Source organism: Rattus rattus, chromosome 1 (assembly GCF_011064425.1).
Source record: "Rattus rattus isolate New Zealand chromosome 1, Rrattus_CSIRO_v1, whole genome shotgun sequence".
NCBI lineage: Eukaryota > Metazoa > Chordata > Mammalia > Rodentia > Muridae > Rattus > Rattus rattus.
The window spans coordinates 181,606,074-181,625,037 of NC_046154.1; the positions used below are offsets into that span (position 1 = coordinate 181,606,074).

The window sequence follows — 18,964 nt, forward strand, 5'->3', positions numbered from 1 at the left end:
GTTCATTAGACTGCTGAGATGGAGGATAAGCTTCTGATAAACTTTACTTGAGAACTTAAATGTAGTAGCCCTCTGAAAGGAGAGTTTTTCATTACTATTTCATTGGTAACTCCATTTATTAAGAAGCAGAATTCTTATCTATAAAACCATCGAAAGGTCAAATTACATTGTAGAATACTAATTTTAATTCAATCTAGAGACAGTATTGCTAGATTATAAATACCTGCTGTAGAGTTTTCCAAGGGCCAAGCTGGAGAATGGCTGAAGGATCCAAAGCAGGCATTGTATTTGGTGGGCACTTCACAAGTCTCCTTTTTTTAACGATTTTCTTAAGTTGATTTTGCTCAAAGATTTCGGTCCAAGGTTTAAACGATCTTACCCAAGCTAGTCTCCTTTCCTCAATTGAAGATAAAACTGTTATCTGTGAAGCAGAGCAGGCCAGGACACCAACACCTTCAGACTCTGTTTGTTTCCCTTCTTCCAGAGTTTCTTTAATCTCAGATTTAGGAGAGTCTTCCCCTTCGTCAGTGACCAAGAGGTAACAAGCACTGTGACTACCCGCTTCTTCACTGGGAGCAAGTTTGCCTGATGAAGAATCCTGCAGGTCTGCCTTGCCTTCTGTGAGCACAGAAGCATCTGATTTAATGGTTGAAGCATCACAAGCCAGCACACCTTCTGGGATTTCCTCAATTCTTTCTGGTTTTAAGTCAGTCTCTTCATCTTCTGCTAGTGTTACACTTCTTTCTACAGGTTCAGGATTGTCTGGTATCAGTGGTGGTAGGTTTTTCTGTATGGAAATAGGTGAACTATTATTCTCCTCACATGATGACCCATCTTGCTCTGTCATCTCTTTGATTTCTATCTCTTCAGTCATTCTCTCATGATTCTCCTCGATGATTTCCGATCCTTCATTACTGTCCTCTTCACTCATTTCTTCCCTGAATCCAAAGAGTTTTTGGGTCTCTTGTCCCACATTCTCCTTCGGGGCATGCTCTACCCATCCCTCTGTTTGAGTTTCAGAGTTTAGTTCTTGCCCTGGGCACTGTTCATTCACATTTTCTGTTAGGTCAGAGTTTTCCAAGTCACTTTTTAGGTCTCTATTTTCAGAGATAATTTCTTGGTCAGCAGATTGTTCTGAACCTGAACATTGGTTGTTTGAAAAGTTTTCATTCATTTTTAATTTTGGTAAACTTTCAATTTTCTCGTTCAGTTTTAATTCTGCCAAAATTTCCTGGCTTGGTTTTAATTTAATTCCTGTCGATTCCTTCAATGCGATCTGTTTATGCGTATTTTCTCTCTTGTTTAATTGGTGAACTAGGCAAGTATCTTCCTGCTTCTTTGAGTCGCTGCCCACCGACTCTTTGTCTATACTACCCTTACTCTTTGACATCTGTACAATCGCTTGCTGCTTGCCCTGACAGTCTCCTCTCTTTAAAGCACAGGTGATGATCAGCGGTGAGTGGGCATGTTCCCTCAGTCTCTTTTCCTTGCTTTTTTGCTCTTCTCTCTCTTGTCTCAGGATGCTCTTTTTCTCTTCGTATTCCTTCTCCCGCCTCCTCCTTTCCTCTAGCATCTTCTTCTTTCTCTCCTCCTTTATTCTCTGTTCCTCTTCAATTCTCCTCCTCCTTTCTTCCTCCTTCTGTCGTATCTTTGCCTCCTTCTCTTTCAACTCCTGTGCTTTCCTCTTTTTCTTTTCGATTTGCTCTCTTATGATTGGGCTATACTTCCGGTAAGTTACCCATGCTCTATAATTGGCTTGAATTTTTACAGCTGCATCATGCCGCAGTTTGAATAAACGTGCTTTTTCTTTTTCTCGTAGCTCCCTTAATCTTGTTCTCTCCTCCTCCATTTGTAAATGCAAGTTTCTGATACGTTCCTAAAATAGAGATGGTATGAGCATCAGCTAAATCTGTAACGTTATAGGTATATTAAATGTATTACTAAATCTAAATGTAGAGTGAAATTTCTCTAAAATTCCCTGGGGAAAAGTAGTCACTTATTTCATAGGAAATTAGTTCTTTAAGTACTTAGAAGATTTGGGTCACATTGCGATGTTGATAATACAGTTAAGTTATGAGCCAATGAGTTAATGATTAAGGGATTATCTGCAGATGAAAAGCACTTAAAATAAAGGTGACACAGGAGACGCTAAGGGAAAAACAGGCCTAAGTCCATGCAAGAGAGAAGATTCCAACTGTGATTCTCACATTATCTACTTCTACTTGAAGGTCACTATCTTTGAAAGTTCACTTTTAAGTGGCATTTTCAAAAATAATCCCCCTTGCCAGACAGGGTGGCACATACCTGTAGTTTAATCCCAGCACTGAGGAGGAAGAGACAAGTAGATCTCTGAAGTCAATGGCAGGCTGGTCTATAGAGTAAGGTCTAGAACAGCCAGGACTACACAGAAACTCTATCTAACAAGACTGAATGAATGAAACAAAAAGCCTATTGACCATCATGCTCTTACCTGTCTCTTCCAAGTCACATACTCTCCCTTTATTAAAAATTATTATTAGGAAGCTTTAGATCTTTTCAGTGTTTCCTAGGCTATTTTCTACTGTGTTTATGTTTTTTCCTCTCCAGTCAACACTTTAGATATTTCCTTTTAAACTCTCTTCTGCTTCACTAATGTCCAAGTATGTACAATATATTGTCATTCTCATTCATCAATTTGTAATGTTCACATTAAATTTTCATAAAACATAAACTTAATACCTTTAATAAATTATAATTATTCTTTTGCATATTATATGCATAACTATTTGGTTAGTGGATGAAAGTTATGGTTATTTTAATAGAACCATATTTTCAAGCATTTGGATGGCATGTCATTTATAATTATGTTTTTACTCAAATGAAATATTCTGTCTAATGATTTCTACATACATATGTGTACAATAAACACACACATACACACACACACACACACACACACACACACACACACACACACACACACACACACATTTTCCAGTCCTAGATTTTCAGGACTGAATAAAGGAAGATTCAAAAGAAATAAAAAAGGAAGAAATGTTCAGTTGGATAACAATAACTTATCTACTCTGTATTGGAGATTTAAATTAGAAATTTTATATACTTTATATTTGTAAATGCTTAAATAAGTTTACATATAAATTATAATGGTAAGCAAACAATAAACTGAAATATTTATAATTATAATTACTTCACATTCAAAACCTTTCAACATACTCAAATAATTGTGTCAAAATGCAGGAATGTTTCTTCAAATCTTCAAATATTATGAAATGTACCCAATACTAGATTTACTTTTAAAACTTAGAGTTTTAATTGTATAAAGATATAATCATTGAACTAACTTATTTTAAGGACATTTTCTTTCAATGATAATTTCTAATGTTAGCAAATTTCTAAGGTGAAAATAAGCTGCATTCTATATGATATAGGCAATATTATCTTAAAATGCTCATTATTTTTTAAAACATAATAGTTTAGTTCAATTAAAGAATAACAAGATATGAATACAAATGAAATAACATGTACCTCATGCTGTCTGTATTTTTCTTTCCATATTTTCTCTTCTTTATGGAGTTCATCATTCATTTTGTCTTGGTTTTGCTAAATATAGAATAACAGAATATTATTATATTCAAATATCAAATAACATATTCAATATATCAAATTCTTTCAACACACTTATAAATAATGATCAAATGTGATAATCTCCCTAAGTCTTCAGTTATTAGTAGTAAAAACCCAAGATACCTAAAATACTCCTGAATAATTAAAAAAAAAAACAAGGAAAAAAACCATAACAAATAAAGGACCAAACTGCTGAAGGCATCATTGTACACAGTCTCACTCAGTGCTGTAGGCTACAGAGATATAGCAATAGAAAAGCCCGTGGTATTGACACAAAAGTAGACATGTTGATCAATGGGGTCAAATTGAAGACCCAGAAATAAATGTACATACCTATAGACACCTGATTTTTTAAAAGAAGCTAGAAATACATACTGGAAAAAAGATAGAATTTTTAGCAAATGGTACTCAACAAACGGGATGGCTGTATGTAGAAGAACACAAACAGATTCAGGCTTATCAACCCTGCAAAAACTTAACTCCAAATCAATCAATACATCAACCTGAGGCCAAATACATTGAATCTGACAGAAGAGAAAGTGAACCCATTGGCACAGGAAAAGACTTTCTGAATAGAACACACACTAAAACCAACAATTGATAAATGGGACCTCATGAAACTATAAAGCAAAGGACACTGTCATTCAGACAAATGAGCAGGCTGCAGACAAGAAAAGATTTTAACAACCATTCATCTGATAGAAAGCAAACATCTAAAGTATGTGTAAAGAATGCAAAAAGAAAACTACATCAAGCAATAGGGTGCAAAGCTAAAGAGAGAATGCTGAAAAGAGGAAACTAAAATGGCTGAGAAGCTCTTAAAGAAACATTCAACATCCCCAGTCACCAGGAAAAAGCAAATCAAAACTACTTTGAGATTTCACCTTAACAATGGTCAGATTAGCCAGATCAATAAAACATGTGATGTACCATGAGGGCAAGAATATGGAGTAAAAGGAACAGTCACCCACTGCTGGTAGGACTACAAATTGTACACCACTATGGAAATCAGTGTGGTGATTTCTCAGGAAGCTGGGAGTCTAACAACCTCAGGATCACATACCTCAAGGACACTTCATCCTTCCCTATACATAAGAGTCAGAATAGATGTCTGCCAATGGCTGAATGGATAAAGAAATTGTGGTACATTCACAAAATGGAATATTAATTGACTGTTCAAAAGGAAATAATGAAATCCACAGGTAAATGGATGGAGCAAGATAAAATCATTCTGAGTGAGATGATAATGCCGAATCATGAAGACATGAGATAGGCATTCACTTCTATGGGGATGCTAGCTCCCAATTCTTTAATAAGCATGCTACAACATGTAGAACACAATAGGTTATGTATAGGGTAAGGGACTTGATGGGGGAGCTTTCCCTAGGATGGGGTAATAGAAAAGACACAAATGGACTGGACTGGAGACTGTAATAGAGGACCTAACAGTGGGGGGAAGAGAAGGTAAGGGAGGAAATATGGCAAGAGATATCTAAAATTAAGGCCATTTAAGGGGTGGTATTGTAACTTAATAGAGTAAAAGATTCTATATATACATATGTGTGTATGTCTGTATGTGTACATAAATGTCATATACATATACATATTTGAAGATGAACAAAATTAAATCACCAAATCATGGGAGAGACTGAGCCCCAAATGAACATTCTAATCAACAAATGAAGCTTGCTATTCCAGGAACTGATGACCTAATCATGAACAACTCAGGCTATTGCTAAGGCTGCTGGTAATTGTCCATAAACTGAGGCTGAAGACTATACTAACATAGCTCACTGAATAGGAAGAAATACAGCTGGTGTTTACCCAGAGCATTCAGACTGTGGTTCACAATGGTACTAGAAGGTACGCTGTATACTACCAAAGGAAAACGGTGAGTGGCCAAGGAGCACTGACACACCTGAGAAGAGAGGTAAGACCAACTCTTCTGCTCTGAGAAACACGCCTGTAGGACGAGGGACACAGAAACCCAGGAACAGTCTGGGAAAGGACCCTTCTGGTTACTGCCTGCTCCTGGAGCTGAACCACTGGTCTTACAGATCTCTGTATACAAATCTCATGGGGGAGAGAGTTGGACTCTCAGAAGTGTGGACATTCCTGAGAGATAAGGGAAGATCTCCACATCTGCTCACATTCCTGGCCCAAGAAGAACCTACCAAGTGATTTCAGGGCACAGGAATCGAGGAACAGTCAGGGGCAGGACACTTCAGTTTCTGCTTGTATCCAAAGCTTAAAGACAGTTATAAGGACCACTGACACACCAGAGAGCAGACGTTAGACCAACTCTTCTGCTCTGAGCGACCTTCCTAGAGGCCTCAGGACAGACAAACTACAAATCAGTCTGAAAAAGTTCCCTTCTGGTTTCTGCCTGGCCCTGAGCTGAAATGGTCCCACAGCTTTTTGTACCCAGATCCACTTATAAGAAAATAGATCTAAAGGGGTTCTGACACACAGGTTTACAGGAGGTTTAAGCCACTTTCAGAGACAGCAAGACAAGCTAACAACAGAGACAACCTGATGGCTAGAGGCAGGTGTAGGAACCTAAGCAACAGAAACCAAGACTACTTGGCATCATCAGAGTCCAGTTCTACCAACAAAGCAAATACTGGATACCCAAACACACCAGAAAAGCAAGATTTGGATTTAGAATCACATCTCATGATGATGATAGAGGACTTTAAGATGGACATAAATAACTCCCTTAAAAAAAATACAGGACAACACAGGTAAAAATGTAGAAGCCCTTAAAGAGGAAACACAAAAATCCCTTAAAGAATTACAAAAAAACACATACAAACAGGTGAAGGAATTGGACAAAGCCATCCAGAATTTAAAAATGGAAATAGAAACAATAAAGAAATAACAAAGGAAGAACCCTGGAGATAGAAAACCTAGTAAAGAAATCAGGAATCACAGATGCACACATCACCAACAGAATACAAAAGATAGAAGAGAGGATGTCAGGGGCAAAAGATACCATAGAAAACATTGACACAACATTCAAAGAAAATGTAAAACACAAAAAGCTCCTAACCCAAAATATCCAGGGAATCCAGGGCATAATGAAAAGACCAAAACTAAGAATAATAGGTATAGAAGACAGCTAAGATTCCCTATTTGAAGGGCCAGTAAATATCTTCAACAAAATTATAGAAGAAAACATCCTTAACCTAAAGAAAGAGATTCCCATAATTGTACAAGAAGCCTACAGAACTCCAAATAAATTGGACAAGAAAAAAAAATTCCTCCTGGTCCCATAATAGTCAAAAGAGCAAAAACTCAAAGCAAAGAAAGAATATATTAAGAGCAGTAAGGGAAAAAGGTCAAGTGACATAAAGACAGACCTGTCAGAATTATACTGTGGACTATAAAAGCCAGAAGATGTGAGGCAGATATCATACACACCCTAAGAGAACACAAATGCCAGCCATGGCTACTATATCAAGCACAACTCTCAATTAACATAAATAGAGAAACCAAGATATTCCATGACAAAACCAAATTTACACAATGTATTCTACAAATCCAGCCCTACAAAGGATAATAGATGGAAAAGTCCAACACAGGGAGGGAAACTATACCCTAGAAAAAGCAAGAGAACAATCTACTTGCAACAAACCCAAAAGAAGAGACACACACAAACATAATTCCAACTCTAACAACAAAAATAAAAGGAAACAATAGTCACTATTCTGTAATATCTCTTAAAATTCATGGACTCAATTCCCCAATAAAAAGACACAGACAAACAGATTAAATACGTAAAGAGGACCCAGCATCTTGCTGCACACAGGAAACACACCTCAGTGACAAAGACAGACACTACATCAGAGTTAAAGGCTGGAAAACAATTTTCCAAGTAAATGGTCCCAAGAAACAAACTGGAGTAGCCATTCTAATATTGAATAAAATCAACTTTCAACCAAAAGTCATCAAAAAGATAAGGAAGGACACTTCATATTCATCAAAGGAAAAATCCACCAAGATGAACTCTCAACTCTGAATATCTATGCTCCAAATTGAAGGGCACTTACATTCATAAAAGAAACTTTACTAAAGTTCAAAGCACACATTGTACCTCACACAATAATAATGGGAGATTTCAACACTCCGCTCTCATCAATGGACATAGCACAGAAACAGAAACTAAACAGAGACACAGAGAAACTAACAGAAGTTATTAAACAAATGAATAAAACGGCTATGTATAGAACATGCCATCCTAAAAAATAAAAGTGTACCTTCTTCTCAGAACCTCACAGTACCTTCACAAAAACTGACACTATAATCAGTCACAAAATGGTCCTCCACTGATACAAGAAGAAATAATCCCTTGCATCCTATCATATTACCAGACTAAGACTGGTTTTCAATAACAATAAAACAACAGAAAGCCCACATACACATGGAAGTTGACCAATGCTCTACTCAGTGATAACTTGGTCAAGGAAGAAGTAAAAAAATGAAATTAAAGACTTTTCAGCATTTAATGAAAATGAAGGCACAACATACCCAGACTTATGGGACACAATGAAAGCAGTGATAAGAGGAAAACTCATAACTCTGAGTGCCTCCAAAAAGAAACAGGAGAGAGCATACATTAGCAGCTTGACAGCACACTTAAAACTCGAGAAGCAAAAACACTCAAAAGGAGTAGACAGCAGAAAAAAAATCAAACTCAGGACTGATATCAACCCAGTAGAAACAAAAAGAACTATACAAAGAATCAACAAAATTAGAGGCTTTTTTTTTTGAGAAAAATCAACAAAGTAGACAAACCCTTAGTCAGACTAACCAGGGGGCACAGAGAGTATATCCAAATTAACAAAATCAGAAATGAAAAGGGAGACATAACAACAGAATCTGAGAAAATTCCAAAAATCAACATATTCTACTACAAAAACCTATATTCAACAAAATTGGAAAATCTGGATTAAGTGGACAATTTTCTAGACAGTTACCAGGTACCAAAATTAAATAAGGATTACTTAAACCATCTAAACAGTCCCATAACTCCTAAAGAAATGTTAGCAGGTATTAAAAGTCTCCCAACCCTAAAAATCCCAGAACCAGATGGGTTTAGTGCAGAAATTCTATCAGACCTTCATAGAAAATCAATACTTTCCAAATCATTCCACAAAATAGAAACAGAAAGAACACTATTCAATTCATTCTATGAAGCCACAAGTACTCTTATACATAAACTACAAGAAGATCCAAAATAGAAAGAGATTTTCAGACCAATTTCCCTTATAAATTCTGATGCAAAAGTACTCAATAAAATTTTTGAAAACCGAGTCCAAGAACACATCAAAACAATCATCCATCATGATCAAGTAGGCTTCATCCCAGGGATGCAGGGATAGTTCAACATATAGAAATCCATCAATGAAATCCACTATGTAAATGAACTCAAAGCGGGAGAGGGGGAAACATGATCATCTCTTTAGATTTAGAGAAAGCATTTGACAATACTCAACACCCCTTCATGATAAAAGTCCTGGAAAGATCAGATATTCAAGGCCCTTACCTAAACATAGTAAAAACAATATACAGCAAACCAGTAGCCAACATCAAACTAAGTGGAGAGAAATTTTAAGCAATCCCACTAAATCAGGGACTAGACAAGGCTGCCCACTATCTCCCTAGTTGTTCGATATAGTACTTGAAGTCCTAGCCAGAGCAATCAGACAATGAAAGGAGGTCAAATATATACAAATCAAAAAGAAAGAAGTCAAAATATCATGATTTGCAGATGATATGATAGTAATCCCAAAAGTTCCAGCAAGGAACTACTAAACATGATAAACAACTTCAGCAAAGTGACTGGATATAAAACTCAAACAAATCAGTAGCCTTCTCTACTCAAAGGATAACAGACTGAGAAAGAAATGACACCTTTCACAAAAGTCCCAAATCACATAAAATACCACAATGTGACTCTAACCAAGCAAGTGAAAGATCTATATGACCAGAACTTCAAGTCTCTGAAGGAAGAAATTGAAGAAGATCTCAGAAGATGGAAAGATTTCCCATGCTCATGGATTGGCAGGGTTAATATAGTAAAAATGGTCATTTTGCCAAATGAAATCTACAATGCAGTCCCCATCAAAATTCTAACTCAATTCTTCATATAGTTAAAAAGAGCAATTTGCAAATTCATCTGGAATAACAAAAAACCTAGGATACTGAAAAATATCCTCATTAATATGAGAACTTATGGGAGAATCACCATCCCTGACCTCAGGCTATATTGTAGAGCAATTGTGATAAAAACTGCATGGTATTTGTACAGGACAGGCAGATAGATCAGTGGAACAGAATTGAAGTCCTACACACCTATGGTCACTTGACCTTTGACAAAAAAGCTAACACCACCCAGTGGAAAAAAAGATTGCATTTTCAACAAATTGTGCTGGTTCAACTAGAGATCAGCATGTAGAAGAATGCAAATCGATCTATTCTTATCACCCTGTACAAAGCTTAAGTCCAAGTGGATCAAGGATCTCCACATAAAATCAGATACACTCAAACTAATAGAAGAGAAAGGGGGGAAGAGCCTTGAACAGGTGGGCATTGGAGAAAATTCCCTGAACAGAAAAACAGTGGCTTATGCTCTAAGATCAAGAATCGACAAATGGGACCTCATAAAACTTAAAAGAGTGTGTAAGGCAAAGGACACTGTCACTAGGACGAAATGGGAACCAACAGATTGAGAAAAGATCTTTACCAATCCACCATCCAATAAAGGGCTATTATCCAATATATTCAAAGTACTCAAGAAGTTAGACTCCAGAGAATCAAATAACCCTATTAAAAATGGGGTACAGAGCTAAACCAATATTCTTAACTGAGGAATATCGAATGGCTGAGAAGTACCTAAAGAAATGTTTAACAACCTTAGTCACAGGGAAATGCAAATCAACACAACCATAAGATTCCACCTCATACCAGTCAGAATGGCTAAGACAAAAAAACTCAGGTGACCAGAGATGCTGGCAAGGATGTGGAAGAAAGAGAAACACTTCTCCATTGTTGGTGGGATTGCAAGCTGGTACAACCACTCTGGATATCAGTCTGGAGATTCCTCAGAAAATTGGAAATTAGTGCTACCTGAGGAGTCAGCTATACTATTCCTGGGCATATACACAAAAGATGCTCCCACGTATAACAAGAACACATGCTCTACTATGTTCATAAGCAGCCTTATTTATAATAACCAGAAGCTAGAAAAAACCCAGATGCCCCCCAACAGATGAATGGATAGAGAAAATGTGGTATATCTACACAATGGAGTACTACTCAGCTATCAAAAACAATGACTTCATGAAATTCATGGGCAAATGGATGGAACTAGAAAATGTTATCCTGAGTGTGGTAACCCAATCACAAAAAAAAACACACATGGTATGCACTCAATGATAAGTGGATATCATCCCAAAAGCTCGAATTACCCATGATACAATCCACAGACCACATGAAGCTCAAGAAGAAGGATGATCAAAGTGCAGATGCTTCAGTCCTCCTTAAAGGGTGGAATAAAAATATTCATCAAAGGAGATATGGAGCAAAGTTTGGAGCAGAGATTGAAGGAATGATCATTTGGAGCCTGCCCCACCTGGGGATCCAGCCCATATATACACAGTAACCAAACCTATACAATATTGATGAAGCAAAGAAGTGTATGCTGACAGGACCCTGATATAGCTGTCTCCTGAGAGGCTCAGCTAGAGTATGACAAATACAGAGGCAAATACTAGCATCAAACCATTGAACCAAGAATGGGGTTCCCATTGGAGGAGTTAGAGAAAGTTTGAAGGAGCTGAAGGGGCTGGCAACCCCATAAGAACAACATTACCAACCAACCAGAGCTCCCAGGGACTAATCCACTTATTCAAAAGGTACAAATGGACAGACCCATGGCTCCAGCTTCAAATGTAACAGAGGATGGTCTTGTTGGGCACCATTGGGAGGACAAAGTCATTGGTCTTGCCAAGGCTGGACTCCCCAGTGAATGGGAATGTCATGGTTGGAAGAGAGGGATGGTTAGGGATGGGGAACACCCTCATAGAATAAGGGGTACAGGGGATTGATAGGGGTTTTATGGATGGAAAACCAGGTAAGGCAATAACATCTGAAATGTAAATAAAAATATCTAACACCACCACCACCAACAACAAAAATAATAATAAAGAAAGAGGTAAAACCCATGTACAAATTCTTTGAACTACAGTGGTATCCTGTCTGTTAGTTATGTTTGTGCAATATCGGCACAAAGCCTGTGGTAACCAATCAATAACTGATTTGGTTAAGGTCCACGCCACTAGATGGATAACATATCCCACGCTACGTGGGAAGCTAAAACCTTGAGCCTAGATAAGCCACGGACCTAGAAAAAAATCAAACAATAGAGTTCTGCTAACGTAATGGAACATAATGAGAAAATGATTCCTAACCATATTCACTATAGTCACTCCATCTGTGCCTCGATCTTCCTGCATCAGATGAGCAGTTAGACCAAACCTAGACAATGAGAGACCTTAAAGCACTCAACCCTTAAAGGGATGCTCCATCAAATCCCTCCCCTCGGGGCTCTAGGAATTCAGCAGAAGAAGGAAAAAAAGAATTATAAGAGTCAAAGTGAATGAAAAATACCCAAAATTTAGAGAAGTCTAGAAAAAACAGGGCTGGGGAACATATGAATTCAGAGACTGTGATAGCATGATTGAATCTGAATCAGATAGGATCCCTGAACAGAAAAATGGACACAAGTCCCCACCCCTAGCCTAGAATCTATCTCAAGTTGGTAACTACTTGCAAATAAAAATTAGTTTTCTTCAAGGAAGTCTCATTGGGGAAACAAAGTACTTTTAAGTTTAGGCCCCATCACCAACAGTAGATGGTAAAAACAAAATGAGCTTAAAGGCATCTTTGGAACTTCTTTGTGTCATAACATTCATTCACAGCTATTATTACATATTTAATAGTTTATAATAATATAACATATAGTACTAGTAGCAGTGATAGTAGTAGTAGTCTGGGTAGTATTATGGCTTCTGGTTTTATGTATTTTGGGATATCTCACTGTATGATAATGTGCGAGTCTATATGGATTTCTTGTGCTTTTTCTTTGGCTCTTAGTTTGGTTACTTTGTCCTAATCTGCTTTAGTTTTAGTCTTTCCTAATTTTATTTTATTAGTATTACTTATATGTTGCTTGTTTTCTAGGAGTGAGAGGCAAAAGGGTATGGAGCTGGATAAGAGGAAAATTGGGGAGGAACTGCTGGGAGAAGTTGGAGGATGGAAAACCATAATCATAGAATGTTGTTGTAAAAATATAAAAATAATAATGGGTATTGTTGTCTTTTACCCCGCTAGGTCCGCACTACAGGTGCCCCAAGATATCTGCTAGATATCTCGGTGGAAACACATCCCAGCCGCACACTTTCCTACACTCAAACCCTCACATAAAAGAACACAGAACACAATACTCTTAGATCCAATTGATAAGATATAATTGCCCACTTAAACATACAAAGCCCGGTACTATCCATCCCTTGAGAACATTAATAACAACCTGTAAATACACAGAGCAGAATCTTAACATCACCTGCCATCTTGTCCTGCCCCGGCTTCTCCCCTCTCTCCCTCTCCTCCTCTCTCTCCTCTAGTCTCCTCCTCTTCCTTCAAACTTCTCTCCCACCCATCCTTCCTTCTCCTCCAATGACAGCCTCCTTCTATCCTGTACCTGCCCCTCACCAGTACTTTACAAATTCAATGGAGAGGTGGTTCTGGTGAAGTCACCTGAGTTCTGAGTCCTTGACTAGGCAGTTGTCCTTGGGGCAGTGGAATTAGCATCAAAATACAGTAACTTCAGGGCAAACCACAACATTTCACCCTTTTTGTCTAATTAAAAAAATCTTTTCTCTCAAATATAAGATGAGCACAACTACTATCATTTTGTAATTAAGAGCACAAAATATATCTAACACCCAGTCCAACACTATATCAGTTAAACAGAACATTTAGTTATCCATTCCAGCTTCAGAAAGCCTTAAAATCTGTATTATATCTTGGCTAGCTTGTATACTACCTGATAACTATCCAATAAAATATGTATATTTAGAGCCTGTAAACAGCCTGATGGGCTATGAGACTATAATGTCTTCAACCCCGTCAGAAATCTGGGAATGACCAAATATCTATACAAAAAGGAAGCCTAACACGGCTTCCAGAACTGAGAGGTTGTAGAGACAAATCTCCGCTAGCACAGTCCCCGGTTAGCAACATGTGAGCTCAAGTCTTCAGCCTTCTGGCCCAAAATCAACTGACAGACTCTGGAAATGCAGATTTTGAAGGGCTGATCACCCTGTCTTGGCAGGGTTTATCAGTCAACTATTCTGCATAATTTGTCCTTTTCTGGACAGTATTAGTCTGCAGATGAAACAGGCAGTTTTGTCCAGTGGCTGCCTAGCCACAAAGTATTGCCTCACCTGGAGGTAGAGATGTTCACATTCTTCGTTAAATCCACCAAAGGGGAACTGTTAGGAGCAGATATGTCTCAACAAAAGATAAATAACTTTAAATCTCAAATTTTGTGGATTTCTGACGTTTTTGAAAACCAAATATCTTTATAAGGCAATCTGGACTGTTGTCTTTATATCTTAATAATATCTTGAAAGTTCTCTCACAACATCAGTATGAAAAATCTACTTTTTAAAAAGACATTTAAAAAATAATGTTTTGTGATTCATGTAGCTGTGGATTCTTTGCACAGGATATAAGCTTGAAATTAACATTTAAAAATGTTTTTTTCATGGCAATTTGTTGTATGAATTGGGAATAATGGAAGACCATAATAGAGGAAAAACACAATGCATTCAGCTTTAGATGCATTTGTAGTAGCAAGTATCAATAGAAGTTACAACATTAGCTTTATATTTTTAAATAGGCTGGTATTGATAAGAGCAAATTATAGGTGATGTCAAATAATAAAGCATAGGGGTTAATGATGGAGGAAAAGAACTGAGGTTTTGCAAAGTGCCATGGGTCATGGCAGACAGAAACATAAATCTAAATAGACATGGATAAGAGTTGCTAAACTTGTATGAAGATAATCAAGACAGTGAAATGCAAAAGAGAAAGTACACAAACAAGAAACAAATCAACATGGAAAAGGTTAATATAGCATTTTTATATCATGTTTTATCTTCTTTGAAAAGGTGTTATTTGAGAAGTTCATCATGAACAAAACCTATCAGAACAAGGGCCATAGGAAAGATAAGGAAGAAGTAGATGTGAAAGAAAGCATTCTTTAAGAAGCTCATCTATTACAAACAAGGCTGCTATGACCATGGTGGAGCACTTGTTCTTGTGGTAGGTATGGTGGGGAATCTTTTAGTTACATGCCCAAGAGTGGTATAACTGCATTTTCAGGTAGAGCTTTTTCCAATTTTTCTCAGGAACTGACTGATTTCCAGAGTGGTTGAACCAGTTTACAATCCCACCAGCAATAGATGAGTGTTTTTCTTTCTCCACATCCTCACCATCATGTGCTGCCACTTCAGTTTTTGATCTTAGCCATTGTGATTGCTGTGAAGTGGAAATTCAGGCTCATGTTGATTTGCACTTCTCTTGACTAAGAACTTTGAAGATTTCTTTAAGTGTTTCTCAGCCATTCAAGATTCTTCTGTTATGAATTCTCTGTTTAGCTCTGTACTCCATTTTTTAATTTAGTTATTTGAGTTTTTGGAGGTTAACTCCTTGAATATATATATTGGATATTAGCCCTCTGTTGGATGTAGGCTTAGTGAAGAATTTTTCTCAACCTGTAGTTTGTAATAGTCAGAAGCTGGGAACAACCCAGATGTCCCTCAATAGAAGAGTGGATACAAAAAAATGTGATTCACTTACACGATGGAACATGACTCAGCTATTAAGAATGAGTATATAAGTAATTTTGTAGGCAAATGAATAGAACCAGAAAATATTACCCTGAGTGAGGTAACTCACACCCAAAAATCATGCATGGTATGTACTCACTGATAAGTGGATATTAGCCAAAAGTACAGAGTACATAGGATACAATCTACAGACTGTAAGAAGTGTAACAAGCAGAAATGCCCATGTGAGGAGGCTTCAATTTCAGTGAGAAAGGGAAGGAAATAATCATGGGAGGCAGAGGAAGGGGAGGCACCTGGGTCAGAGAGGGGAGGGGATCAGATATGGAGGGAAGGGACAGGAGAGAAGCACAGAGGGGACAAGACCAAGAGAATGAATGGAAATAAGCAGTTTCAGGGGTGGGAGGTGAGAGGACCCTCTAGAAAGTACCAGGAAGTAAGATACTCTCAGAACTCAAAAGGAGTGACCTTACTAAAATTGCCCAACAGTCGGGAAAGGGACCTCGAAGAGTCCACTTCCAATAGGTCCTCAAGTGGAGGGACAGGGTGACTAACCCACAGTCAAAATTCATGACCCAGCAATATTCCTGTTCAAAAGATAAAAGATCCCCTGAAGGGATAAACATGCAGCAAAATTGGGAAGCTTTGACCATGTGGCTCTGGCTTTGGAGTCAACAATAGAAGGGACTACTCAGACAGTTGATGCCGGGTAGCTGGAGCTAAGAAATTAGCAGTGATTATGATAAGACCAGCATCACTGGGGTGAAGATTTCTGGGAAGTGCTTTCTAAGAGCACAAAGAAGCTGTGTTCCAGAGATAACCAAGGTTGTGTACCTCGTGCTGCAGCTGTACTTGGTAATGTGTACGAATCACCCAGGTGGTACTAATTTTGAAGATATGAAGGGGTCATAGAGAGCAGCTGAAGTTTGCCACTGTGAGAGGTTAGGGAAGGTCAATGGTGAAAGTGGAGCCTCAGTTGCAGTTAGAAGCCCAGGACTTAAAGGTTCATGCAAAGGAGTTGATGCTTGGTATCATGAATAAAGCCTATGAGAAGCCACCTGTCAAGCCTAGTTGCAACAAAAGACCTAGCATACTGGAGATACCAGTACCACATGGTGATCACCAAGAACAGCAACAGGGGTAGAGTGGAGTCAACTAGAGCCTAGAGTGCTACAGAGGACAGAGCTGAAGATGTGACCCAAACCCTTTGGAGGAGCCCAGAAGATCATGTGTGGATCTCAGACATTGGATGAAGAAGCTATAACATTGAAGTTGTCTCAGAGACCCTAAGATGTTTGAGATGCCAGGACTGTGGGATATCTTCTGAGGAAATCTGTTAACAGGGAATGGAACTAGCTCAGGAAAAAGAAGTCTGTTGTAGTCAACAAAGATGAAAAAGGAGTGGGAGATCTGAAGACCATTTTGATATCAGACATGGAGATGCAGAGTTTGGAGTTTGCCGAGCTGTTTTCCTGTCTTGTTTTGGGGATTACAGTTAAGTGATTGGGTGAATCTCAATAGAGGCTTTGAACTTTGGACTTTTAACATTGTTGAGATTGTTGTAGACTATGGAGACTTTGGAAGTTGAACTAAATGTATTTTTCATTATTCTATGTGTAGGTATGGCCCCCATAGATTCTTATGTTTGAACAAGCCTATGGTAGCCAGAGAGTGGAATGTGATTGTTTGAATATCCTTGGCCAATGGAGTGGCACTATTTGGAGGTGTGAACTTGTTCCAGTAGATGTGGCCTTGTTGGAAAAAGTAGGTCATTGAAGACATGGGCTATAAGACTCTTGTCCTAGTTCCCAATTGTCTCCTGTCTGCCTTCAGAAAAGGAAGCATTACTCTGAACTCCTCCTTTGTTATGCCTGCCTAGATGCTGAAATGCTCCTGCTTTGAGGATAATGGACTGAAACTCTGAACCTGTAAGCCAGCCTCAATTAAATGTTGTTCCTATAAGAGGTGGATGGGTATGGTCTCTCTTCATAGCAGTGAAAGCCTAACTAAGACACCCCATAAGATTATGATAACTGCTACTAGATGGCTAAGAAATTTAACAAAAATGCAACCAAGTACTATTGGGAAGACAGTAAATTATATATTCTGTATTTGTTATAAGAACGTTGAACAGTCTAATGTAAAGATTTCCAAACAACAAAGCATAATAAAGTGCATATTTAGGAATCCATTAGATCTACAAAAGACTAATTTTCTTGAATCAGAATTTTATGAAAAACATCATTCTCAGTTTCAAAAATTAAGTTACAACCATGGACAACAGAGATTGCTATCATTAAAACGTGCACCTGAGTTTTTTTTAATCTTCCAGTGGTAACTAAAGGAGACAAATAGCTTATTAAATTTAATAGTCATTATTCTCTAAAACTTAAAGCACCACTATTCAAGATGATGATGCATGTCAGTATAAGCAAGTAAATACTGCTCCAATTAGCTACAACTAGAGCATTAAAAAAAAAAACAAAACAAAAAAACAGAATTCTGGATAATACACAGACCAACCTTAGTTAGTGAGAGACAAAAATTGGTCTTGCCTCTATATAGACATGCAGTCCAACTCCCAAATTCCATCAGTTTTTCAATCAGTTTATCAGTGCTATTATGATTTAACCATACAAATCTCACTTTGAACACTCTTAACAAACAGAAAAGAAAACGGAATTATCAATCTACAGTGAAAAATTTAGCTTAATTTAGGGGCAGGGCTCAGAATGCCACCTAAATTACTCAACCACTTTAATATATCTTATATAATGTGCCATATGTCAGACAATACAGAGAATACATTATATAATCAAAAGAACTATTTTTTTCCTATGATTCAATAGGCATAAACAGTAATAAGTTGTGTTTGAAATTTCAAATTATATAGGATATCCCTTGAGATTCCATAAACCTCAGAGGGTTCTAAGATCAGGAGTTCACATGGGAAGTTCTGATAGAGTTCATGCAAACTAATCCAGATCCATGATCAGGAATTTCCCTCATCAAAAGTAATTAAAAGACACACAGTAATCACCAGTCATACTTCAGATATCAGAGGGTAGCTATGCTCTTATTGAGAGATGAAAACTACCATACCTTATGAAGATTCTCTAATTTTTTCTTTTCAACTTCAAACTGTCTTATCCAGCGCTGTCTCTTTTCATCTTCCTCTTGAAAGCTCTGTTTTTCCCTGTCACTCTGGGCTTCCAGAAATGCTTTATCCTTTACTTCTAGTTCCTGTTGTTTGTCCTGCCAAGCTTCAAAAGATTTTCTACATCGTTCTTCTACTTCAAAGTATCCAAAACTCAAATCAGCCTCATCTGCATTCATTCAGAGAAACAAAGGTACTATTCTTGAGGTCAAACCTTCCATACTGATCTATATTACAGTACCAACATAATGTAAAAGCAAATAAC

General features: G+C 37.6%; 1 protein-coding gene across 1 annotated transcript in view; it reads right to left on the reverse strand.

Annotated features, from left to right (window-relative positions):
• Nucleotides 1-208: 208 nt before the first annotated feature.
• Nucleotides 209-18,964, reverse strand: part of LOC116914007 (leucine-rich repeat and IQ domain-containing protein 1-like) — a 162,161-nt gene continuing 143,405 nt past the window's right edge. The window contains exons 7-9 of the mRNA XM_032918311.1: nucleotides 18,645-18,868; nucleotides 3,526-3,600; nucleotides 209-1,876 (exon numbers count right to left, since the gene is read on the reverse strand). Coding sequence (XP_032774202.1) covers nucleotides 209-1,876; nucleotides 3,526-3,600; nucleotides 18,645-18,868 — 1,967 coding nt within the window. The remainder of the gene's footprint in view (nucleotides 1,877-3,525; nucleotides 3,601-18,644; nucleotides 18,869-18,964) is intronic.